Consider the following 25,571-nt stretch of genomic DNA (forward strand, 5'->3'; position numbering starts at 1 on the left):
ATGTGCAGATACGATTGCTCAGTCATGCGTATGCACAAACTTCAGTTTTAAAAGAAAATCCATCCCGTTTGCCATGGAAGCGGCACCTAGTGATTGCTGATGTGATCGCGCCACACCGCTTCTTTGCCGCGCTGCAGGATCATCATGTGATCGGCAGCTGCCCCCATGCTGCTCATTCTCTGGCTGTAAGTTTGAACCTTGCCCGCTAGTCTAACGTATTTGATGAAGTGTGCGTGGACACAAAAGCTCATACCTTGAATAAACCTTTGTTGGTCTTAAAGATGCCGCTGGACTAAAAAAAAGCAGCGTATGTTCTGGCTTAAGAGATAAAGTAGTATTTCGAAGCAGGAGGAATAACAGCAAGGAAAAGGAAACAAAAAAAATCACCTGGTGCCTTCAAGGACAACAGATTTTGCACCAGGCGCACCTACGTAGGGGAAATCCTAGAGTCCTTGTGCCACAAGAGGAACTGCTTCAATCCCTGGTGCTCACCTATCTTCTCTCTCTCAAAGGAGGAGGGGAGCCCAGAGCAGAGGACACTCTTAACTGTCAGCACAGTGTACTACTACATTTGTGCCCAGTCCAGGAATTTAATTGCTAGCTATACTCAGGGGTCATTTCCTGCAGGAGCGCACAGGAGTGGAGTTCCGGCAGTAAAGAGCCCAGGGGGGCGGGCACATGCAACAAGCCCCACCCCCTGCTCCCAGCAGCCCTCAGTCAGAGCAAGAAGCAGCCAGGTAAGTTGCAGAGCTCCCCCCGCCCCCCCGGTCCGAAACAGTCCAGTGGCACCTTTAAGACCAAGTTTTATTGAGGTACAAGCTCTCCCTCCTCTGCGAGGACAGATCTGCATGCCCTCCCCCAATAGCTAGCAATCCAAAACAGTCCAGTGGAGCCTGAGTGGTGGATGTTGCCTTCTGACACACTTCCGGTGATGCCAGGGGGTGTGGCATATGCAAATAAGTTATGCTAATGAGTTATGCTAATGAGCTCCTACACCTCTTTTTCTACTAAATGACCCTGGCTATGCTGTTTGGGTTGATTTCTGACCTTGCCTGCCTCAAAAGGCCTGAGATACCGGAAATACAAAAAAACCCCTTTCAGTTTACTAGAACTCAGCCCCCCCCCAACACTTCAGGATTGCTTCTCTCAATTGTCAGTGCGCACCAAATACGGTATTGCAGTTCAGTCTTTCTTACTCTTCCCAGTGCTTAAACTGCCCTGACCTGGCTAGCCCAGGCTAGCCCAATCTTGTAAGGTCTCAGAAGCTAAGCAGGGTTGGCCCTGGTTAGTATTTAGATGGGAGACCCCCAAGTTCAGGGTTACCACGCAGAGGCAAGTAATAGCAAACCGCCTCTGAATGTCTTTTGCCTTAAAAACCCTACAGGACTGCCATAAGTTGGTTGCAACTCGTCAGCAAAAAAGAAGGAGGGGGGGGGCTAAATTGGCCAACTTTTGCATGAATTATGAAACCATTTGACGGTGCCACTCAGACAAGGTGGGGTTCTGTCTATTCAGAGGGTTCTCCAGGTACAGAGAAACATGACTAAGAATAAGGTGGTGGTGGTGCTTAGTTTACAGCCTGATGAGGACTAAATATGCCCCAGAAGATATGGAATGTTGAGAGCAGCTATCAAAGGAAGACAGCAGGGAAAGGAAGTCAGCCTATTCAGTCCCTTGAGAGTTTATAGCAATCTCAATGAGAGACTTCCAAATTGCTCTCTCTCAAAATGTTTTACAGGCCTGCAGCTCATACAGATATAGTAAGAGCTGTTTAGGTCATGGGGAAGATGGGTTTTGTGTATGCTTAAGTTCTTTTAAGGAGCTGCGGTGGCTCAAGTGGTTAAGACGCTGAACTGCAGGCTGTGGAAAGTCAGTAGTTCAGCAGTTCAAGACCCGGGTGCCGCATGATGGAGTGAGCTCCCATCTGTAGTTCCAGCTCCTGCCAACCTAGCAGTTCGAAAGCAAGAAATTGCAAGTAGATAAATAGGTACCACTTTGGTGGGAAGGTAACAGCGTTCCGTGCACCTTGGTGTTTAGTCATGCCGGCCACATGACCACGGAAACGTCTTCGGACAGCGCTGGCTCTTCGGTTTTGAAACGGAGATGAGCACCACAACCCTAGAGTCGGATTCGACTGGCTTTCGAGCAAGGGAACCTTTACCTTTTAAAGTTCTTTTTGCAGGGTATGCCAACTAATAGGAAGTAGTTCAATCCCTTAGTATTTTCAGTATTATACTTGGGACCCCTACTTCATTAAGCATTTCAAACCAATCTTTGGAGAATGTCTGCCTGCAAGGCCAAGTCATCTCATCTCAACAGGTTGCTTTTTTTAAGTAACAATAACATTGCTCACAATCAGGTGTAACAATTAAAAGTAAAGGTACCTCGGCTTGAGCCTTAAGTACACCTCTTAAGAAACTGGACAGAAAAAAACTAGGGCTGTACATTTGGATCTACCCGAGACAAAAAACATACCTGAAAAAATATGCTATCGGTATTTTTCGGGTATACTTTGGCTCTCCAAATGTATCTGGGTTTTCTCGGGAAAACCAGAAAAAAATCCCGAGAAAATCCCAGATATATTTGGGGATTTTGGATCAATTTGAAAACAACGGAGAGGCAAAAGCAGATTTCTCCCACCTCTCAACTGTTTGTGAGACAGGCTTATACAGTCTCCTTAAGTGACTGCGGAATTCAGCCTGAGGATTAGCTGGGGTGGCAAGGAACGGAGAACTCCCCACCGCCAAGGCTGTGGCTGGCTTCTCTGGCAGTCCGGTCTGAACTGGGCCGCAAGAAAAGCCAGCCCAGGATCAGTTGGGTCGGTGGGGAGTTGAGAGCTCCCCACTGGTGCAGCTCTGCACTGCCTTCCCCTGCCACCCCGTTTAAACCAGGTGGGCAGGAGGAGCCAAGCCAGCCCAGGATCAGGCTGGTATTTTTTTTTTCAACTGGCTTTTTTCGATTTGGGGCTGTTAGACCTGAAAAATTGCGAGATTTCCAAAAAATCCCAGATCCAAATACCATACCGGTATTTGGATCCGGGATTTTTCAGGAATTAAAAAAAAAATGTCCGGTCGAATGGACCCAAACTGAAAAATACTTGTTTAAAAAAAGATCGCACACCCCTAAAAGCGATCTGCATCAGGTCTAAAGGCAGTACATTACCTTTGCTTCGTCTGGCGTCTGGGCTGCTTTCCCTTCTCCGTGCAGCACGCTGTCCCAGAAGTCGGCATCGTTGCTTGAGTCACTCTCGGGAGGAGGAGCTGGAGTCACTGACCGACATGGAATGGAAGCGTGTAAGAGGGTGGGAAGCAGGAAGGTTTCACAACTGCCGCTCCCATCATTGGCTTGGGACAAAATGCTGAGAATCTCAGCTCCCATTCCCAAGATTCTAGTGCCAAAGGTGGCAAAGATGAGCCTTGCCTTAACAGGGTTCCCACTAAGATGTGCGGATGGAATGGCCATTCATTAAGCAGCAAGATCTAGAGACACATGACAAAGATGTTTGTGAGGCTTTTTATACATACCTTATCTTTTAGATGTTCTAATTCAGCAACTGTGCATTTGGCACCTGGCACATGACTTTCACCTTTCGAAGCCTCACAAACATCTTTGTCATGTGTCTCCAGATCTTGCTCCTTAAGTAAGTAACATAGCCATTTTTATCATATCGTAAGTTAAAAAACGTTTTAAATCTTTGATTATTCATATTCCATATTCTTTTTATCTCTCTTCTCGACAGCCTTCCTCTTCCCAGTCCAATGTTCACTTATTGGTTATCTTATTGAAATATGCATTTAAGTTAAGTGTACCTCAATATTGTTTGACCTCTGAAGATGACCCCAATAGGGCAGAAATGCATCAGGTCATGTGTATTGGCCCTTGTGTTTAGGCTATACTTTTTACGAGGCTTTCATTTGGCCCCTATGTATGTTTTAACTGTCTTTCTAAGAAATACTTGTATTTTTGTATATTATAAGTTTTAACTAGGTTTTTAATATTGGCCCTTCATTAGACTTTCTTCTCACCCTTCTGGTTCTTGATTCCAGTTTTTGGGTCAGATTTGTTTTCCCCTCCCTGTGTCTTACTGTAGAGGATTTCTAGGAACCAGGAGGCAAGCCTTCAGCACCCTGGACAGCACCCCAGCTCTTGCCATGACAACTGAAGCAGAAAATGTTACGCAAACTTAAGTATTCGCAGGCAAGCTGGCGTAATCTCAAATTGGCCTACTCATATGTCACGGTACCACAACCAGTGTTCCCTCTAAGCTGAGTCAGTGTGAGCTAGCTCACAGTTTTTTAGCCTCCAACTCACACATTTTCGTCTTAGCTCAGGAAAGAACGGCTCCAGAGCCAACTAATTTATGCAGTAGCCAGATCGCTCGCTCACAGCTTTAATGCCAGTAGCTCACAAAGTAGAATTTTTGCTCACAAGACTCCACAGCTTAGAGGGAGCACTGACCACAACCAGCACTGCACCAGACCGGGCAGCTGATCACTGGGATGTCACCGCTGCATACACGGAAAGTGCATTTGAAACAAGACAAGGAATGAGCAGAACACTTACAAGGAGAAGGACCTCAGCTGTGGCCAGCATCCTAGACAAGTCTTGTTTAGGTCTTTTTCCCCAATGGGAGACTTGAAGTGGCTTATAACAACGTTCCCCCACCCCCCATTATCCTCACAACAACCCTATGAGATAGGTGAAACTGAGAGCAAGCGAGTGGCCCAAGGTCACCCAGTAAAATTCTGTAGTGGAGTAAGGATTTTAACCCGGGTCTCCCAGATCCTGGTCTGACACTCTAACTGCTACACCTCAGTGTCCTTAAGTACTGAGAATGCATCAAGTAACTTGGATAGCAGAGCACAGCACATCAGAGTTGCAGCAGTGGTGAATTCCGGTGGAATTTATATCTTCCTCCCCAGTGAAATCAATTAAAACTCCTGGCCATTTGTTCAGCTGAGAACTGCTTCCCCAGACAACATCTGTATGGATCCGGCACTCTGGCTTTGGCCTGCTCTCCCCTCCCACTGGGTCAAGAAGTAGGTGAGGCCGCCCTGACCTGGATAGCCTGGGCAAGCTCGATCTCTTCAGATATGGAAGCTAAGCAGGGCCCCACCCTGGCAAGCCTTTGAATGGGAGACCTCCAAAGACTACCAGGGCCGGGAGGCAGAGGCAGGCTATCAAGCCACTTCTCTGAACGTCCTCCAGGCCCCTGTAGGAATCACCAGAGGTCACCATGACTTCGAGGCATGGACACACACACAAATTGCAAAAAAAAAAAAGGTAGGTGAGGCCTATTAGTCATGGTGGCTAAAACTGGAATCACCATCTACAGAAGCAGAACACCAATTACTAGGTTGTGGGAGCAGCCACAAACACTGTGCCCTGAATGAAACTTTCCCACTGCATCGGCTGTACACTGTCCAAACACATTACAGTAGATTAAATCAGATCTGGCCCAGCGCAGCAAGTTCTCGTATTGTCAGTGACTGCTGTTTCCAAAAGGCAAAGTGCATACCAGCTCCACAAAACAGCAGATTCATTCTGGATCCCCAGGTTTGCATTGACAGAATTTGGGTTGGCTATGTGTAGTTAAAAGCCAGGAGATGGTGAACTGCAAGAACCTTGTGCATAACTTTCAGCTCATGTACCCAGGGGTCAATACAGATATAGCTTTATACTAGGTATTTGGAGTTGTTCTTTGACTTTAAAAAGAAGATCATGTAAATATTGAGATATATGTCAGAGTGACAGAGGTAGCAAGCAGTTACTATAGATCAGTTTGATCTGTTTGTCAGACCTAGCTGTCATGCTGATCATCATGTAATTACAGCCAGGGTTTTTTCTAGCAGGTGTTACTCTTTCTGGGCTTGTTAGAGCTAGTGATTACATCACCCTGTTAGAGATTGGCTGGGGTTTAGCATAATAGGTATCAGCTTAGTAAGCTAGATGGGGACTTAGTTCTCATAGACTAAGGCACGACATGCTGTTCAATAGCCTGTAAATATCTCTGTATATATTCACCTTTATAACTATATAAACTCTCTGTGCACCTTCATAACTGGTCAGTCTCCCGCTTCTTATTTACAACACCCAATAGTAAACCCATGTCTGAGTTCAAGCCAACGGCTCCACCTCCCTTCTCCCCCAGCATTTGATTTCTGCAGAATCCCTGGGGGACTTCCTTTCACAGAGCGGGGCCATACCATTTCCTTCTGAATCTGGAGCAGCAGAATTGGCATCCCGCTCATTCCACAGCCGGGTGTCCAGAGTCTTCAGCTCCTCAGAAATCTCCTCCACTTTGCGCTTGGTGTCAGCTGTGCGGGAGGGGGGAGAAATGTTACCCAACAGAGAAAACCCAGGCTCACACAAGGATCTGCCAACTGTCCGCGCCAAAAAGATCAGCTTTGTAACACTGAATGCAGAAGAGGTCAGAAACACCAAGTTCCATCATTGGCAGAACTGAACCACAGTTCTGGTGCTGAAGTATTACCCCAATTGCTCTCCTGCCCCACAATAATTTTGACACAACATGGGGAGAATCTGAAATAGGAACGTCCAGAGGACAGAACTACAGTATTCTGGGTCAAAAAAACGAAACGGCCATCCGGGAACTAACTTCTGCAAGAGAAAGATGCCTTGTTTGTTTGGGGGTTGCACAAAATTTGGAATGAGGACCTAGATATGGGAAACAGGCCAAAGAAGCAGGGATGGGAGACAGAGACCAGCTGCATGAACCGCTGTCTTTTAAGCGCTGTCTTCTAAGCCTTTTCAAGTTTTTGTAGTCAAAGGCTAGACCGCCACACTCCCAAGAAATCCTCCTCTCTGATGGAACTCTCATCAGTGGCCTGTCAGGTAGAATGAAGAAGAGGGAGAGCCATGTGTAAGCCACCTCCATCAGCCTGGAGGAATGCGAACGCAGGAGTGACTCATCTATCGCATTACGGGCTTCATGCTTGGATTTTAAGACGTTGTTACTATATTCTGGGATTGCATTTGATGTATTTTTTTAAAAAGCGGAACTTGCTCCCAGTGATGGGAGGGGAGATGATATTAGTTTAAGACACACAACTGGTCCAAAATGTGGCCACGTGAACAATGTTCCATTTAAGCTGTGCAGTCTTGTGAGCAAAAATTCTACTTTGTGAGCTACTAGCATTAAAGTTGTGAGCGAGTGATGTGGCTACTGCATAAATTAGTTTGCTCTGGAGCCATCCTTCCTGAAGTAAGACAAAAAACTGTGAGCCGGAGGCTAAAAAACTGTGAGCTAGCTCACACTAACTCAGCTTAGAGGGAACAATGCACGTGGGTCCTCACAGGGACGCCCCCCCCGGATGGCACACATCCAACCTATGCTACACAAGCTGCATTGGCTTACTGTGGAGCACCAGGTCAGGTTCAAGGTTCTGGTTTTGACCTTTAAGGGCCTTAGCCGTCAGGGACCCACATACCTTTGGGACTGCCTCTCTCAATATGCCCCCAGAAGAGCATTACACTCAGGGAATAAGAACCTCCTGGCCTGAGAGAGATCCGGCTGCCCTCAAATAGGGCCAGGGCTGTGTCGGCTCTGGCCCCCGCCTGGTGGAAGTCTCCGCCGGAGAACATCCGTGTCCTGTGGGAATTACTACCTTTCCGCAGGGCATGTAGGGCAGAGATGTTCTGCCAGGCATTTGGTTGAGGACAGTGATAGGACAGTACGAAATCTGGCTCTCTCACACACAAACACTACCCTCCGCAACCTTCCCCCCCCAGGAGGCCTGTAGAAGCTGAATTTTTTTATTTCCCCACCATCTTGGATTGTGTACTGGGTGTTTTTTTTGTTGATATATATTCTAGGTATTTTAATATTGTGTTTTATATTAATTAATAATTGTTGTAAGCTACCCTAACCTCTGCTTGCAGGGAAGAGCAGCCTATTGAATTAAATTATTATTATTGTTGTTGTTGTTGTTATTATTATCATTATCATTATTATTTATCATTATTATTATTTTTTCTTGGAAAACATGGTTCAGATTAGTCCCTGCTGGCTCCCCGATAGTAGGTGCCAGCAATGGAGTCATGACACAAACTTTCTCCTGAAAAACTCAAAACGCTCAAATCAGATTGAACACTGCAAACAAAAACACAGGACGCGTGTGTGTCAAGCTATCGCCCTTGCTACATGGTGTGGGTGGTGCCAGCTGGCGGTCTGTCACATGACCCCAGGACCTCGGAAACCCAGCAGCAGGACAACCAGCCCCCCTCCTCTCCCCCCAGTCATTTTTGCTGGCGGGGGAGGGAATGCTGACGTCTCTCTGCACGCCATGGAGAAAAATCACCCCCTCCATCGCTTTTCAAGGAGACGCTTGTCAAACACGTGACAATTCAGGGCTCTTTTTGTAGCAGGAACTCCTTTGCACATTAGGCCACACCCCCCCTAATGTAGCCAATCCTCCAAGAGCTTACAGAGCTCTTCTTACAGGAGCTACTGTAAGCTCTTGGAGGATTGGCTACATTAGGGGTGTGTCACTTAATATGCAAATGAGTACCTGCTACAAAAAGAGCCCTGCGCGGCGGGGCGTGATCACCAACCCGACACATTACACATATCAAATAACAGGGCCCTATGTTGCGCAACACTTCATAGAGCTGATGGCTCTGGGTTGGGAAATACCTGGAGATTCTGGGGGTGGACCCTGGGGAAGGCGGGGTTTGAGGAGAGGAGGGGAATCAGCAGGTATTAAGGCCATAGGATGCACCCCCTCCAAAGTGGTCATTTTCTCCAGGGGAAGGGAACTCTGTCGCCTGGAGATCAGATGTAGGTCTGGGAGATACTCAGCCACCACCTGTAGGTTGGCATCCCTATTCACAAGCCACATTCTATCGCAAGCCACATACGTAAAGGCTTGGATCCCACAGTGAAGCTCCACTGAAAAGGGATTTACATAACTGGAATTGGACTTCCTTACCTTCTGGCTGAAGCACAAAATGATCCCTGAAATGCTGCTCTGGGGGGGGGAGGCATAAGAGGGGATTCTGAGGCCTGCCATTGGCGGGGGCAGGGGGGGGTCGGCAAAAAGCTCCCCTTCTATCCATAGAAATTTTCCATGGGATCCAACCCACTAAGTATATAGTTGTATATCTGTAAAGGTAAAGGTAAAGGTTCCCTTGCTCGAAAGCCAGTCGAGTCCGACTCTAGGGTTGCGGTGCTCATCTCCGTTTCAAAGCCGAAGAGCCAGCGCTGTCCGAAGACATTTCCGTGGTCATGTGGCCGGCATGACTAAACACCAAGGCGGACGGAACGCTGTTACCTTCCCACCGAAGTGGTACCTATTTATCTACTTGCAATTTCTTGCTTTCGAACTGCTAGGTTGGCAGGAGCTGGAACTAGAGACGGGAGCTCACTCCGTCTTGCGGCACCCGGGTCTCGACTGCTGAACTACTGACCTTCCACAGCCTGCAGTTCAGCGTCTTAACCACTTGAGCCACCGCAGCTCAAGTATATCTGTAGTACTGCACAAATTCTAACTCTAGCCTCTGTTCTCTGGGAGTGAGAGGAGAGGGTAGCACTCGCCCCTGCCTTCTGGCTTGATGGTCAAACAGCTCGGCCATGATGCTCCCAAGCAATGCTAACCCATGGGGTCAGCACAGCAGCAGTGCCACGGGGGGGGGGGCCCAGGGCCCCTGGGGGGGGGGGGCACACACGGGCTTGGCGCCTCGTCCTCGGCCAGGAGAAGGGGGCTGCTCCCACCTTCTCCTTGGCATACTTACACACTTGAGCCTTGACGTATTCCACGTACTCTGCCGGGCTCAGGGCCGGATGACAGCGGATGGTCTGGGGGGTGGCGGTTGACGGCGGTCGCAGGAAGGGGTGGTTGCAGACGCGGGTGGTGTGGATGGTCAGCACGTAGGAGCAGGACTGGGGCTCGTCCACACGGGCAATGTAGTCGCTCGAGCCTTCCTCGCACAGGAACTGTCACCAAGGGATTCAGGAAACAGAAGAATGTGAAGTCGCCTTATACAGGCCCTGACCTGGAGGGCCCACGCCAGGCTGATCTCACCAGAGCTCGGAAGCTAAGCAGGGTCAGCCCTGGTGAGCACTTGGATGAGAGACCACTGTTGGGTGTTACAAGTCAAAACACTTCAGTATTTACAGGGTTAATGATGTCTGTTAAGTCACATGGTTGTTTGTAACCAATCTGTTTAGACAATAGGATGCCCGGAAACTTTGGAGCTAATTTGCTACTCTGATTGGAAACCAAGGTGTCAGGTATTTAGCATATTGGCTTCGCTTTCCTCTCTATGTTCTGACTAGAGAAGGAGACGTCATTCCGGCTCTTCCCGTTTTACCCTTTAGCTGTAAGGATGTAGGCATATAAGCTCTTTGTTCTTTTTCTATCCTGTGTACCTTTTCCCATGTTAGGTTTATAGTAAACTTTTATATTTTAATACACACCATGGACTCAGTCTCTTAATACTCAGCTGACTAACTTAAAAAGAATCCCAACCACCACCAAGGAAGCCCAGGGTTGCGACGCTAGAGGCAGGTCATGGTCAACCGCTTCCGAACACCTCTTGCCTTGAAAACCCTACTGGGTTGCCGTAAGTCAGCGGTGACTTGACCCCAGGAAAACAAATTGTGATGTAATCCCCTGACATCATAATCGCAATTCATTTCCTGGAAAACTCCTGGAGATTTCAGGGCACTGAGATGCTCAGGCTGCTGGGTGAATCGTAGGCAGGCCCTGACACACATATGCTCGGGATACGATTTTGGAAGCTAAGCAGGATTGGTCCTGGATAGGAGACCTCCAAGGAATACCAGGGTTGTGATGGAGAGGCAGGCAACGGCAAACCGCCTCTGTTCATCTCCTGCCTTGAAAACACCACAAGGGGTCTGCCATAAGTAGGATGCAATTTTACAGCACTTCCCGCCACCACTTTAGACTTGGGCCATTGGCTCATCTAGCCTGGAGTTGCCCACTCGACGGGCTTTAGCTTGTCATCCTATGCCTGCCTCCCAAACACCTCTTAAACAGATATGCCAGATATCAAAGCTGGCGTACCTTGAGCCTCTCCCCCGGAGTCTGGGGAAGGCAGAGAGATGGTTTGGAGCAGGAGTCCTGCGGAGAGGCACCAGAACAGAATTCAAGTCCCTCTGCTGGAATGGAGTTCCCCTCAGCTGGCCCTGATCCAACCAGCAGCAGGACTGGGTCAAGAGCCCTGCACCTTTTCTGCTTTGCTATGGGAGAAGGTGCTCTCCACACCCTCCCTGAGGAGCTCAGGGAAGCTGCTTTGGGGAGGGGAGGGGAGGGAAGGACAAAGTGCCCACTAACCCAAACGGCGCAGGCGACTATAGAAAGAACTGCAGCTGTCACGGCGGTCAGACAACCCTCCTGGCAGGATGTGCTGTGCAGACCAAAGCTCAGTGTGCAGGCATGCCCTGGGGAGAGCCAGGGTGGTGCAGGTGTCTGAAAGTCAGACTGTGACCCGGGAGACCTAGGTTCAAATCCTCCCTCAGCCACAAAGCTCACTGGGCAACCTGGGGCCAATCACTTCCTCTAAGCCTGATCTACTTGACAAGGCTGTTGCGAATACAAAACGGAGGAGAGCAACATGTAAGTCACCCAGAGCTCCTGAGGGAACAGGTGGAATTTTAAAAATGTGATACGCAGAGGTGGTTCATCATGTGGGAAGGTGGGAGGGCAACCAGCTGGCAACCGCAAGCGGGAAGAGAGACCACTTGGCAGCATGAGCAGACTTATCTCTTAATTCTCTCCCCTGCTTATGCTGCAGAGGGAGACCCCAGATGTTCCTAGACTCCGGCTTCATCTCCTCCTTACCTCAGCCCCTTTCTAAGTCGACTCCTACAGACCCAAGAAACTTCTCTCCCTCCCAGTTCTGCAGGAGCTACATAAACTCTACAGTTCCTCAATACCCTCTGGGCTGCCAACTCTGGCCCGGAAAACTCCTGGAGATTTCAGGGCACTGACTGCAGAGGGAGCTCAGTGGGAATGTGATATCACTCCAGGACTTCAGTTACTCCCAGACTCAGATCCCATCCTCAGCTGCTGTATCCTCTGGGGGAACTGATCTCTGGTGCAGTGTGTTTGGTGCAGGGGTTAAGAGCAGCGGGTTCTAATATGGAGAACCGGGTTTGATTTCCCCACTCCTTCACATGCAGCTGTTGGTGCGACCTTGGGTCAGTCACAAGTTCTCTCAGAGCAGTTCTCTCAGGAGCAGTCCTCAAAAGAGCTCTCTCAGCCCCACCTCCCTCACGGGGTGTCTGTTGTGGGCCGGGGAAGGAGACTGTAAGCTGCTCTGAGACTCCGAGGGAAGGGCGGGGTATAAATCTAATCTCTTCTTCTTCTACTCAGTTGTCATTTCGGGTGGACTGCAAGCCCCGCATTGAGGGAGGGGCCTTGCAGGTCACAGGAGACATCTCTTCTCAGGACACCTAACCCCCCCCCATCCCCCATATGACACAATAGAGGTCCCCTCTCTTACCCTGACTTCAGCCTCCCTGGGCTTTCCGTTCAGGTTACACTTGGATCCGTTGACGTAGGTCTGGCTGTGGTATCGCTTCAGCTTGTGCTGCTTGGAAGCCTGCAAGGGGCAACCGAGTTAGAGAACACCTCAGAAGCAGGCCTGGGAAAGGGTCAAGAAGCCTCAAGGACACGTTTCTAAGTCCCCAGTCTGCACCAGTGTTCCCTCTAAGCTGAGCTAGTGTGAGCTAGCTCACAGTTTTTTAGCCTCCAGCTCACACATTTTTGTCTTCGCTCAGGAAGGAGGGCTCCAGGGCCAACTAATTTATGCAGCAGCCAAATCATTCCCTCACAACTTTAATGCCAGTAGCACACAAAGTAGAATTTTTGCTCACAAGACTCCATAGTTTAGAGGGAACATTGGTCTGCACATGCTGCAGAATGAGGTGGCGGAGGGCTGAGGTGGCAGAATGAACCATACCACTTTGGACTGTGGGGGTGGGGGGGAAGGATGACATTTTTCACAGCTCCTCTTCATTCCTATTTCCCTGACAGTGGGGGAACCAGCACACCATGGCTTAAAACCTCTCTCCCTGACGGGCCAACACCCTTTCTGTTTGCACACAGGTTTGAATACGGGGCACTATTAAGTCTGTGGGCTCCTTCCCTCAGAGTCAGAAGTGGTACGGCCTGTTCGACCACCCCAGCGTTCAGGCCCCAGCCTTATCCTTTCAGCCTCATTTGCCTCTAAATATCTGCAAGTCCCTCTTAAGCAGTGGCCAAAGGCCATTGGCTCAGAACTGAGAGCATGAAACGGCCCTCCGTTTGCACAACCTGAGCAAGGCTGTTGAGGAAGTCTGGTAATGATAGGATTTTTTTTGGGGGGGGGGTGTCATTAGTGTGTGTGTGTTAAGTGCCAGCCAGTTGCTTCCAACTTGAGGAGACCCTATGAATTAATGACCTACACAACATCTGATTAACAGCCCCGCTGAGGTCTTGCAAAATTGAGGGCCCCCATGGTGTCCTTGATTGACTCCATGTTGGGTGTTACAAGTTAAAACACGTTCAGTATTTACTGGGTTAATGATGTTTGTTAAGTCACATGTTTGTTTGTAACCAATCTGTTTAGACAGTTAGAAAGCCCGGGAACGACGGAGCTAGTTTGTTGTTCTGATTGGAAACCAAAGGGCCAAGTATTAGCATTTTATGGCTTCTCTTCCCGTCTTAGTGTTTCTTTGTTCTGACCAAGAAGAAGAAGAAGCCGGCCATTCTGCCATTTCAGTTTAGCTGCAAGGATGCAGACATATAAGCTCTTTGTTGTTTTATATCCCGTGTACCTTTTTCCCATGTTAGGTTGTAGTAAACTTTTATATTTTAAACACACCATGGACTCTGCCTCTTTAATACTCTGCTAACAAACTTTAATTAAGAATCCCAACGCTCCATCCACCTCAGGTTGGGTCTTCCTCTTTTCCTGCTGCCTTCGACTTTTCCTAGCATTATTATCTTTTCCAGTGAGTCTTGTCTTCTCATGATGTGACCAAAGTCCGATAACCTGAGTTCAGTCATTTTAGCCTGTAGGGAGAGTTCAGGCTTCATTTGACCTAGAATCTACAGATTTGTCTTTTTGGTGGTCCACGGTACCCGTAAAACTCTCCTCCAACACCACATTTCAAAGGAATCAACTTTCTGTCGACTTTCTTCACTGCCCAGCTTTCACATCCCTACATCGCAGTGGGGAAGGGTGGTCATATGTCGGAAGTGATTTGACAGAACATAACACACAGTTGGTTACCCACAGCATGAGGAAATGTGTTATACTAGCACCACCCTAGAATTATGCTGGGTGTTGTGCAACAAACACTGCCAGGCTGCCAGACTCCCAGGGACTCGGGTGGGGGTGGAAAGACAGAAGGAACAGCCTCCCCTTGCTATGGAAAAGAACGTGGGTTTGTTTGTTTTTTAAAGAAACCAAAACCAAGATGGTCCCTGGGGTAGACAATCAGCAAATCACACCCCGCAGACCAATTCATCCATTTTCTATTACACGGCCTTTGATGTGGCGGTTTCTGGCCCAAAGAACCAGGAACCAGAAACTAACATACTTCTTAGCTAGCAGTCTAATAGTGCTATACTCTACGAAATCCCCAACCACAATATATTCCCTGCTTTTTGAAGTCCCCACTGATCAGGCCATCGTGCCAAACAGGCTGCTTTGTGTTCTGCGCCCCTGCCTTCTCTCCCGACCCCACTGCTCGGGGTTGCCAACTGCTTGAGAGGGTAAAAAGTCATCAAAAACAGCCAACCCAATTCTGTTTTATATACATTTGCACTGACACACTATTATCTAACGCCAAAAGTGATCTATCATTATCTGAATCTCTAGATGTTCAAGCTACACTGTATCTATTCATATGGAACTTGCTTAATTGTCATGGGAAAACCTTTTATTTTTTATGTATTGTTGCAAATTGACAGTTCAATAAAACTTTTTTTTTGGGGGGGAACCCCACCCAACCTGGACAGGCCAAATGGCTTTGAATGCTTTTTTCATTCATGGAAATTGGCAAGTTTATTATCTGTAAGGCTGGCATGACCATGAAGGGCTATTGGCATAAAATTTTTAAAACTTTTTTTTGGTTAAGTGGAAGGCATGCAGTAACAGAAAACTGCTGGATTTGATTTAATGTTCCCATCTTGACTTATGCTTGACATAGACAACGCCAACAATCCTTGAGCACCACGATAACAAGTAATTAAGAGCAAACACCTAGTAACCATTTTAGTAACTTCTAAAGAAGTCCCCCATTTCACTGCAGGGCCTTGAAAGATCCCCTGGAGTTCATCCAAGAGCGTGAGCTCAGCCTACAAACTCTAAAATAAGGGGGGAGTGGGGGAGAAGAGAGGAAACCACTGCCCCCTAGAGGATTTCAAGCTAGGCCTGTACATGGACGGTTTTATGGCAGGGCCGCCGCAAGGCCATGTCATGTCAAAGCTGGGCAATTCCACTGAATTCTGGCCATATCAACGTTCTACCATACTGATTCCAGGTAGGTTTAGTCTTTGCTACCAAAATATTCCAAATCCAAGAGAGTAAGGGCTGAGGGGAAGAAAGGAAAAGGAGGAGAGGAAGACACCCCCTCAGTTCTTGAACTCCCTCAGGTTTCCATTCCAAGTTCTGACCACTTCTGCCCACCCCCGCCTCATACTTTTATAAGAAAACCCCAGCACGCCCATGTTGGCCTTTCCCCCACTGCGTTAAGAACGCCAGACCCAGAGGAACACCAACCTTTGCTGTTTCATTGTCCCAGTCAAAGGCAGACTGGTAATACCCCAGGTACAGGACGTCACCTTTGATTTCAGACTCTGGGAGGGGAAAAAAGATATAAGAGGAAATGACCATTAGGTAAGGAACTTGGAAACCGGGATCTCAAGGAGAATTGGGGGAGAGGCTCTACCGTGGCCCGAGGGTGGAAAGAAGTGGGCATGAACTGCACCCCACCTCCTGGTCGACACGGAGGCTACTGGCCCGACCTATACCTGCAGGCTACATATGAACACTTTTGGAGTGAGTGCTGTTTCAAAACACACATACTCATGTGAGATGGTTAGTCTCGCTATCTCCCCATACAGGCAAGTGCATGCACGTTCCAGAAGCAAGACACTTTGTGATTTCTCCTCTCTCTAGAAGAGGGATTCCCAACATGGTGCCCACCAACAACTTCCCTGGTGCTCTCCAAGAGCTTTCAGAAAGTGGGCAGATCCAGGTGGGGCTTTTGCCTAGGCAGGGCCTCTGATTGGCTGTGCAGATTTTAAATGCATCCAGTTAAACAGAGCTTCTGCCTGACATGTTGAAGAGTTACTCTTCGATTTCTACATAACCCTGCTCCTGGACATTTGTGGCTGGCTCTGCCTCCTGCAGCAGCTATATTTTGCATCTGCAACCACCCACCCTGTGTCAAAATCCCAAAGGTCCCCGCAGGCCCAAAGAGGTTGGGGACCCCTGTGCGAGAGAGCATCGCAAGACTCTAGGAGGACTTCTCACGGCATTAAAACCCTGAACCTGGAAAAAGCAGCGGGAAAATAGAGCAGTTCCACTTCCCTGCACGCACATCATGTGACCACATATTTGGGACTGGCTCAGCTAACAACGGGAAGGGGCGGGGGGAAACCGTTATCAAGTGAAAGTTTCAGTTCTGCATGCTGATGTCTCAAGCAGAATGGTCGATTAGGCTGAGTCACATTTCCCTTTAAGAGTCCAGAAACACGTTCAGCCGCCATGCGTCCAGTCGGCACTGCTAGTTACCCCTTCCGGTGTGCAATCTCAAGTACACAGTCTGTTTAGGTAGCCGGATAAGAGAGCTATTGATGTGGCAGAGAGACCTTGTTCCAACCTCAGCTTGAAAAGGGGGGGGGGGGCCCTTCCTGTGTGCAATCTCGAGTGCACAGACTGTTTAGGTAGCCAGATAAGAGAGCTATTGATGTGGCAGAGCTGAGAGACCTCGTCCCAACCTCAGCTTGCAATAGGGGGGGGGATACAGATGACCTACCCTGACATGCTACTGGAAGAGCTGCCAAAACGATGCACATCAAGCACCTTGGGAGTGGTAACAGAGGCTTGGGAATTTATTACTACTCCACTGTAAGAGGGGGGCAATTGCAGAGGAAAAGCAGTAAGTGGGAGGAGAGTCAAAGGCTTTTGTCTGCAATCCCTCCCCCTTTAGGACCAAACTAGACAATACGTGTGCAGTGTTCCCTCTAAGCTCAGTCAGTGCGAGCTAGCTCACGTTTTTTAGCCTCCGGCTCACACCTTTTTGTCTTCGCTCAGGAAGGAGGGCTCCAGAGCCAACTAATTTATGCAGTAGCCAAATCGCTCGCTCACAACTTTAATGCCAGTAGCTCACAAAGTAGAATTTTTGCTCACAAGACTCCGCAGCTTAGAGGGAGCATTGTAACATGTGCCGTGAGTCAGGTCAGGGCTCCTGACCTGCTGGCGGATGTTAAGTCAGGGGATCCACCTTCTCAAGCGTGCCGGGACCCAATTCAGCTTGGCACATGTGAAGGTGGGGCTTCAGCTTTCCTGAGCTGAAATGGCCACAGACGGGGCCTATTTGCTCTGTTGTGGGGATCCACATCCACTGAGTGCAGCGTGTGGAGCCTCAGAGTGGGGCAAAAGAGGTCCCCCACCTGCAACCCTTCCAGCTCCAACGAACAGTGCAGGAGGGAAAGCTGCAGCCTCCCATCCCCACTGTGCCGGGCTCCTGAGTCAGATCTGGCCCCGGTGCTTTGGGGACCATTAGTCCCCCCGATGCTCTTAGAAACATTAGTCCCCCCGATGCAATGCATCAGGGAACACTAAACCAGCTTGTAGCAGATATATCTAGCATGGCCCTTACCTTTCCTCACTGCACATCTCTAACATGTTGGGGGGGGGGCAGTGTGAAAAGAATCAGCAAAAGCGGTGTGTGGCCAGGGGGAAAACCAGCAGCTGGAGGAAGGGCTGAGCGCTCCCTTCTGCTTGCTGCTTCTCCATTGTCAGTTACGGCACTTTCAACCATCGCAGCGGCAAAGGCCACCTTTGGTATCGGTTGCGCCTATAAAAGCATTTACTGGATTGTTGCCAAGCAGAGAGCAGCAGGCTTACCGAACAGATGCATTGGGGGGGGGGGGGTTCTGCAGGGACAAAAAAGAGAGTGGGGCCAGGACATTAGAAGCCCTCCCACTGTTGACCCCCCCCCCAAGCACCAAGATGACAGAGCATCACTTGCCCCAGAGTTGGCTGATATGTAAAAATATATACAATCATACATATACAAAATATGAAATAAAGACCAGAAAACAATTGTTCCAAAGTTTAACCACTGGGCAAAGAAATACAAAAATACAAATGAAGCCTCCAGTGCAATCACATGTCCAATAGTACTTCTCTCTGGTCAACCATATATTCTCCTGAGATTGTACAGCCAAATGTTCCTAATAAAATGTTCCTTAGGTTAAAAGCAGTCAGTCTGCATCCATTCATTCTTGTCCTGTTTCAAACCCTCTTAAAGGCTTATTTCAGGTGGAGGGCCCGTCCTCCCTCTCCACCCCCAAAGCCAGGCACTTGTACTGTTTGGTTGTCTTAATGCCCCACAGTTTCCATTGCTGTTGGATAATACTGATGCTGTTGTTTTATACTGTGTGGTTCTTATGAGAGTTGGGGGGGGCGTTTTGTGAGCCGTCACGGGTCATATTTATTTGGTGAAAAGGTGAACGAGTGGTGGACAGTGGTGTCATTGGCAGTGGAAGGAACAGCAACCAGAAGAGTTCAAGCCACCTTGAACCACAGGGGAAAAGCGGGGTATAAATGTTCTAATTAAAAACAAAGTAAATAGACAAATGATGAGACAACAGTACCTTCCATATGGTATTGCTGGATGTGCTTCCCATAGCAGAACTTGTATGTCCACCAGTCCTTAGTCTGAAATAAAAAAGGGAGAATGTTGAAACCTAAGATATTTGACCCAAGGTAAATCCTACTGAGTTACCTCTGGCAGTGGACATTTGCACAAGGGAGACAGAGAAGGACCACGCCAATTCGTCTGTAACCAGACAAACCGCTTTTCCTACGCAAATAAATAAACCAAGTGGAACACCCGGTTCGGCTGAACTTTGCCGAAGCCAAAATTAATGGAGATTTTTGCATTGTTATTCCGAGATCTGGACAGGAGGAAAGAGCAAAAAGAGTGCAGCAGGGCGACACACTACAACTGGAATATGAAAACTCAAGCTGATTAATTGGTGGGGAATAAATGTCAAATCTCAGTGAGGCTACAAATCACAGTCAGCTACTTTTTCAGGCTGTTTCTCTATAAACATGATTGTAGCATTTCAGGCCATTTGATGTCATAAAGGATGCTGAGTCATTTGCATGCGTAACAGAGGCTCCTTCTGACATCAGAACACATCAGCCAGCAGTATCAAGAGGCAGTGGTTCAGCAGAGGTGATCAAAGGGCCAGCAGAAAGGTAGTTTGACTAGACTAATGCCCTGTTGTATAAATGAGAAAGATGGAAGGGGAGAGACAGAGAGAGAAAGAGAGATGACAGAGAAAGTGTTCAGGTGACAGACCCCAAACTTCCTTTGATAGCCCCAAATGGAGACCTGCAGTGAGGCTTTGGTAACACTTAATTTAATTGGTTAACAGACAAATGATCGATCCACTGAAGAAGACCTTTTAAGAGGCAAACTGCCTTACTTTATGGTCAGGGTTCAGCCTACCTGAGGGACCGCCTTACCTCACATGTTCCCCCAAGAGCACTTCGGTCGGGGGCCCAAAATCTATTGGCTATACCGGGCCCCAAGGATGTTAAACTGGCTGGGACCAGGGCTAGGGCTTTTTCGGTGGCGGCTGCGGCTCCTACCTGGTGGAATGAGCTCCCGGGGGAGATCCGGGCCCTGCGGGACCTTGAGCAGTTCCGCAGGGCCTGCAAGACGGAGCTCTTCCGCCAGGCTTTTGAGTAGGAGCCGCCGCCCTACTATACCACCACCACCGTCAAGACATCTGAATGGAGGCATTAATGGGGCCCGAGGAAGAACTTAAAATTACATCGGAAAGGCCATCGCCACTGGATATGTACGCTGAGAATACCAGCTCGAGTCGTGGGGATACCATCTTGGATCTAGGACACTAGTAACTGGATAGAGCACTTTAGTCTTGATGTTTTGATGTTTTTATTATGTTTTTATATGTTTTTATTTATAGCTAGACTAATGATCTGGTGTCTGTTAGCCACCCTGAGCCCACTGGGGAGGGCGGGATATAAGTGTGAAAATAAATAAATAAATAACTTTAAGATAGAATAGAAGCACAGGGGACTGCAAGGTAAAGGTGAGTGTAGCAGGCTTGGAGACTCCTGTTTCCTACCCCAGCCACAGACTCACTGAGCAGTCCCTGGCAAGTCACACTCTAAGCTTCAGGTCCCCTGCCAATAACAGAGCAGTGTTAGCCACTTCCCTCCAAGGAGTTTCCCAAAGATTAATACCGTAAGAGCATTGTGCCTAGTCTAAGTGCTAAATAAAGACTCAGGAATATGCTGAGCGTGCTCTGCTGACCTCGACCTCATTATAGTTCTGGAAGGAAAACTCGATGCCAAGGAAAGGCTGAGCAGCTCTATCCAGACAGACCCCGGGGGTGTGCGTGGCACCCACTTCAACTGGCTGTTCCTTGGGCCTCCCGACACTTGTCCCTAAGTCACCTTGATAAGGCAAGGAGCTGCTTCCATGGGTTTCAGCAGCTCCGAGACCCCCAGTCCAGTGTAGCTCTGCGGAACCTCGTCTTTTTCCTGATGGATCTTCACTGCGGCAGCTGGTAGCCGGCACTCGTATTTCTGCTTGTATTTGGAGGAGATGGTCACCACATCAGAAGCTTTACTCTGGGAAGGTACAAGAATGGGAGCCGGAAGGTGAGAAACGGGGGGCAGTGAGATTTTTATGAGCTACACAGCAAGACGCAAGGGATGGGGAGGCAGGGTTTTGCAGGAAAGTCGTTGACAGCCATGCCGGTTCAAAAGTAAGAGAGCCAAGAACACAATCTGTGGAATACCTTTATGGGGACTGACACAATGAGAAATAACGGTATGCAAGCTTTCGAGTTCCGTAGAACTCTCCACCAGGCCAGATGTTAGGGGAAAAGCAGGGTTTCTTACGTTCCTAGTTTTATTTATTTATTTTCCCAATTTATACCCCGTCCTCCCCGCTGAAGCAGGCTCAGGGTGGCTTGCGTAAAAGATTAACACACATAAACAACAATTACAGACAATCATAAAACCTTCTAAAACAGTCCTGCATCATAAAGCGCTAGTGCTATAGGACCTCCTCACGCCAGCATCTGGTGGGTTTGCATACAGCTTAATGTTTGCTGCTTTCTTCCCTCTTTTTCAGATTCTTTAACATCTGGGCCTTGAAGAGTTCTGGGGAAACTCGAAAGCTCGCACGTTATTATGTCTCAGTCCTCATTAAGGTATTACAGGGATTGTGTTCTCGGCGTTTGGGTTTTGCAGGAAAGTCAACGGCGCTTTGAAGGGAGTTTGTCGACCCACCGTGTGATCCTGCTGCTCCCATGAATTTTCAGGCTATGCAAGCGACGGTACAGAAATCACTGCAAGCTAAGAACCCTGCCCATTTACCCCCTCTCTGTAAGAGCCTGGGCAGTTACTTCCTCGACCTGAAAAGCCCCCTTGTGACTGAGATTCTCAAACACCCCCCCCCAAATGTCTTCCAGTAACCCTTTAATTGGGGGCGGGATCAGAGCACAAATGGTCTGTACTCAGCACCAACTAAAGCTCAAGGACTACTCTAATTGCTTCTTTCCCTCCGGTTCACAATTTTTAAAATACGCAAAGGGTTTCACGAGCTCTCTTACATATGGACACTGCAAATCAGATTATACTGACAGAATAACACAGGCAAAAGGATCTTATTCCCGTTCTCAATTAACAACACTCCACATAAGAACATAAGAGATGCTAATGTTGGATCAGGCCAAAGGCCCATCCAGTCCAACACTCTTTATCACACAGTGGCCAAAAATACCAGGTGCCATCAGGAGGTCCACCAGTGGGGCCAGGACATTAGAAGCCATCCCACTGTTGACCCACCCCACCCCCAAGCACCAAGATGACAGAGCATCACTTGCCCCAGAGCCCCTATCTATACCTTGTGGCTAATAGCCACTGATGGACCTCTGCTCCATAGGCTTATCTAATTCCCTTTTGAAGCCGTCCATGCTTGTAGCCGCCACCACTTCCTGTGGCAGTGAATTTCAAGTGTTAATCACTCTTTGGGTGAAGAAGTACTTCCTTTTATCCGTTCTAACCCCACTGCTCAGCAATTCGTTCTAACCCGACCGCTCACATAATTAGGCCAATGCAGCCGTAGCAAGGCTTTGGTACTGCAGTAGAGGACAATTCCCATTAAAACAGCTACATATGTTCTGGTAATTTAAAGAGCATGCAACCAATCAACCGAAGATCCATTAAGGGGCCAACAGCCCAACTTGTCAGAATATGATCTGAAACACGTATTACACATAGCCAAGGGGTCATTCACTGCCACAGCAAAAGAGCAAGAGTTACAGTGCAAATATGTGAAGACAGCAACTAATAAAGATTGCCCCCAAGGCCAGTTCCAATTGCACTGGAACAACTTCTACCCAAACCCCAGAATACCCACAAACGTAGATCTGGGTAGCCACTGTAGAGAACCAGGTTTATCAAAAGGTCTTTTTTATAAAAACGAACAACACTGCAAAAACACACTTTCATTCATAAGCCAGCATAGTGTAATTAATTACCATATTGCATTGTGTGTCGAACAGCCAGGAGATGCTAAGATTGTCTGGCAGCCAGACGTTCTAGTGCTTTAGTGTTATGCACCACTAGGTGGTGAGCTAGACTTTTGTTTTTAAGGCAAGAGACGTTACAGGGGTGGTTTGCCACTGCCTGCCTTTGCGTCACAACCCTGGTATTCCTTGGAGGTTGCCTTTCCAAAAACTAGCCAAGGCCGGCCCTGCTTAGCTTCTGAGATCTGATGGGATCAGGCTAACCTGGGCTATCCAGCATAGTGTAGCAATTATAGTTGGACTAGGACTCAAACCCCTACTCTGCCATGGGAGCTCACTGGGTGACCTTGGACCTCTTACTTTCTCTAAGCCTAACCCACCTCACTGGTTTGCTATTGCGAGGATAAAGTGGAGGAGGAGAGAATGAAGTTGTAAGCCACTTTTGAGTCTCCACTGCTGAGAAAAGCAGGGTATAAATATAAATAAATACAACCACCGCCTTTTGAAAGCTGATCAATGAAGCGACAGCTCCGTTTTTGAAGTCCCATGTGTCCCAAGGACCCTGCTATAATACAGACTGGCTACTTTTGCTTGGGAGCACTGCAAAGCCAGCTGGCAGATCTGCAACCAGCGGGCACCTAGCTCTGGGAGAATCTGCATGCAGAAGAAGAGCGAGAAATGCGGCTGCTGTTGCGCCATTCACAACACCGTGAATTCACTTTGCCTTGCAAATGAGGGCAACACAGTTTTCCTTGCCGGCCACCTACACAGGGCAGCCCTCGGGCCTTAGAAAAAACAAAGACAACAGAAGCCACGTCATCAGAGCTACCTGATTAGCTGGAAAGGGTCCCTAGTCAGCAGAGGAAGCCAGGGAGGTGGCTACTTCCAGGCCAGAGTTCAGTGGCAGGGCAGGCAAAATGACTTACTGATCCTGGAGACCGCCACTTGCACCAGCTTGAACGTATTTAGCACATTTTTATCCCACCCACCCTTCCTCCAAGGAGCTCAGGGCAATGCCTGCCATTCTTCCCACACCATTTTATCCTTAAAACAACTCTGGAAGGTAAGAAGAAGAAGAGATTGGATTGATACCCTGCCCTTCACTCGGAGTCTCAGAGCAGCTTTCAATCACCTTCCTCTCCCCACAACAGAAACCACCCAGTGAGGTAGGTGGGGCTGAGAGAGCTCTGAGAGAACTGCTCTTGAGAGAACAGCTCTGAGAGAACTGTGACTGACCCAAGGTCACCCAGCTGGCTGCATGTGAAGGACTGGGGAATCAAACCCAGTTCTCCCAGATTAGAGTCTGCCGCTCTTAACCACTGGCTGAAGGTGTCTGGAAGAAGATCCTCAAGCAAACTCCATGGAAGAGTGGGGCGCCTGAACCTGTATCGTGGACATAGCCAGAAATATAGGGGAGTAGTTGCTGGACTTGACCAAAAAGATCACAGAAAATGTCTCTGCACTCAGAACAGAGCTAGCCCAGCCTCTCCATGAGGCATGCTAGGAAGGGAGTTCAGAGACGGAGAACAGAAGAGCCTTGGGGAAGAACAAGAAAACAAAGGAGCAAGGTCACTTCAAAGTTTCAAAAGTTTATTACGGTCACAAGACCAGCCACAGCAAGGTAGCTATATGGCCTTGGCCAGATTAGAAGGGGCTTAACTCATATAAACAGATATTAGATACGCCGAGGTCCAAGTGCAGAAGTGTCTGAGTAGAGCAAGCATGTCCAACTTCACAAAAGCGGAGATTGTTCAAAGATGGGTGCACTGGTTGACAGCCAAAAGACATTCCTATGTACGAGAAAGTTGTAATCGCTAACCACAAACAGGCTTTGTTGGCAAGAACAAACTAACATCTTTTATATATTTTAAGAAGATACTTCAAGAATAGATAATCTTGTGGGGTGTTTGAAGTTGTAAGATAAAGTTAGCCAAGAATGTGCACCCTTATCAAGGGGGGAGGTTAAGCTATTGCTAGGAGACGATGTTCAAATCCTATAAACGGGGGAAGTTCAATCGATCACAAGCTTCTTCTCAGAAGGGGCTCCTTGCCTGTGACCTACATGATCCTCCTCTCTTCCTTTTTATACCTCACAACAACCCTGTGAGGTAGGTTAGGCTGGAGGAGGAAGAAGAGATTGGATTTATACCCCACCCTTCACTACCTGAAGGAGTCTCAGAGCAGCTTACAATCTCCTTTCCCTTCCCCTCCCCACAAAAGACACCCTGTGAGGTAGGTGGGCCTGAGAGAGCTCTTTCCAGAACTGCCCCTGAGAGAACAGCTCTGAAAGAACTTATAACTGACCCAAATGAAACAACTTGCAACTGACTGGCCCAGGGTCACCCAGCAAGCTTCTGCAGCATGAGTGGAGATTCGAATTTGGATCTTCCAGGTACTAGTCCAACACAGTCAACCACTACACCACACCAGCTCTCTTAGTCAGTGTTAAGAATGGAATAGCTATGCTCTAATAAAAAGCTTACAATGGAAACAGGGGTTTCTCTAATAATATTACTTCAGTACTATTTCCAGAACAAATCTAAAGTCTTACTGAGGTGTACGTCTGGGCTATGAATTAATTGATCAAATACAGGGATTAATTGATCAGATATAGGAATTAATTGATCAGATATAGGAATTAATTGATCAGATATAGGAATTAATTGATCAGATATAGGAATTAATTGATCAGATATAGGAAAGCTAATTAGATGTCTAGTGCTTAATCACTTCCACATCTGAATCAGGCCTGACTTGACTCATCCAGACTCCGAGGTCTCTCCG

The 25,571-nt window shown here is 48.1% G+C and overlaps 1 protein-coding gene across 1 annotated transcript in view; it reads right to left on the bottom strand.

Moving 5' to 3' along the window:
* The window catches only part of OS9 (osteosarcoma amplified 9, endoplasmic reticulum lectin), a 44,542-nt gene that overhangs the window by 15,628 nt on the left and 3,343 nt on the right, over nucleotides 1-25,571 (bottom strand). Inside the window, exons 2-8 of the mRNA XM_015423454.1 lie at nucleotides 20,704-20,880; nucleotides 18,864-18,927; nucleotides 15,757-15,833; nucleotides 12,490-12,588; nucleotides 9,754-9,955; nucleotides 6,207-6,317; nucleotides 3,163-3,269 (exon numbers count right to left, since the gene is read on the bottom strand). Coding sequence (XP_015278940.1) covers nucleotides 3,163-3,269; nucleotides 6,207-6,317; nucleotides 9,754-9,955; nucleotides 12,490-12,588; nucleotides 15,757-15,833; nucleotides 18,864-18,927; nucleotides 20,704-20,880 — 837 coding nt within the window. The remainder of the gene's footprint in view (nucleotides 1-3,162; nucleotides 3,270-6,206; nucleotides 6,318-9,753; nucleotides 9,956-12,489; nucleotides 12,589-15,756; nucleotides 15,834-18,863; nucleotides 18,928-20,703; nucleotides 20,881-25,571) is intronic.

This window comes from Gekko japonicus, unplaced genomic scaffold (genome assembly GCF_001447785.1).
Source record: "Gekko japonicus isolate JY-2015 unplaced genomic scaffold, Gekko_japonicus_V1.1 scaffold1573, whole genome shotgun sequence".
Classification (NCBI taxonomy): Eukaryota; Metazoa; Chordata; class Lepidosauria; order Squamata; family Gekkonidae; genus Gekko; species Gekko japonicus.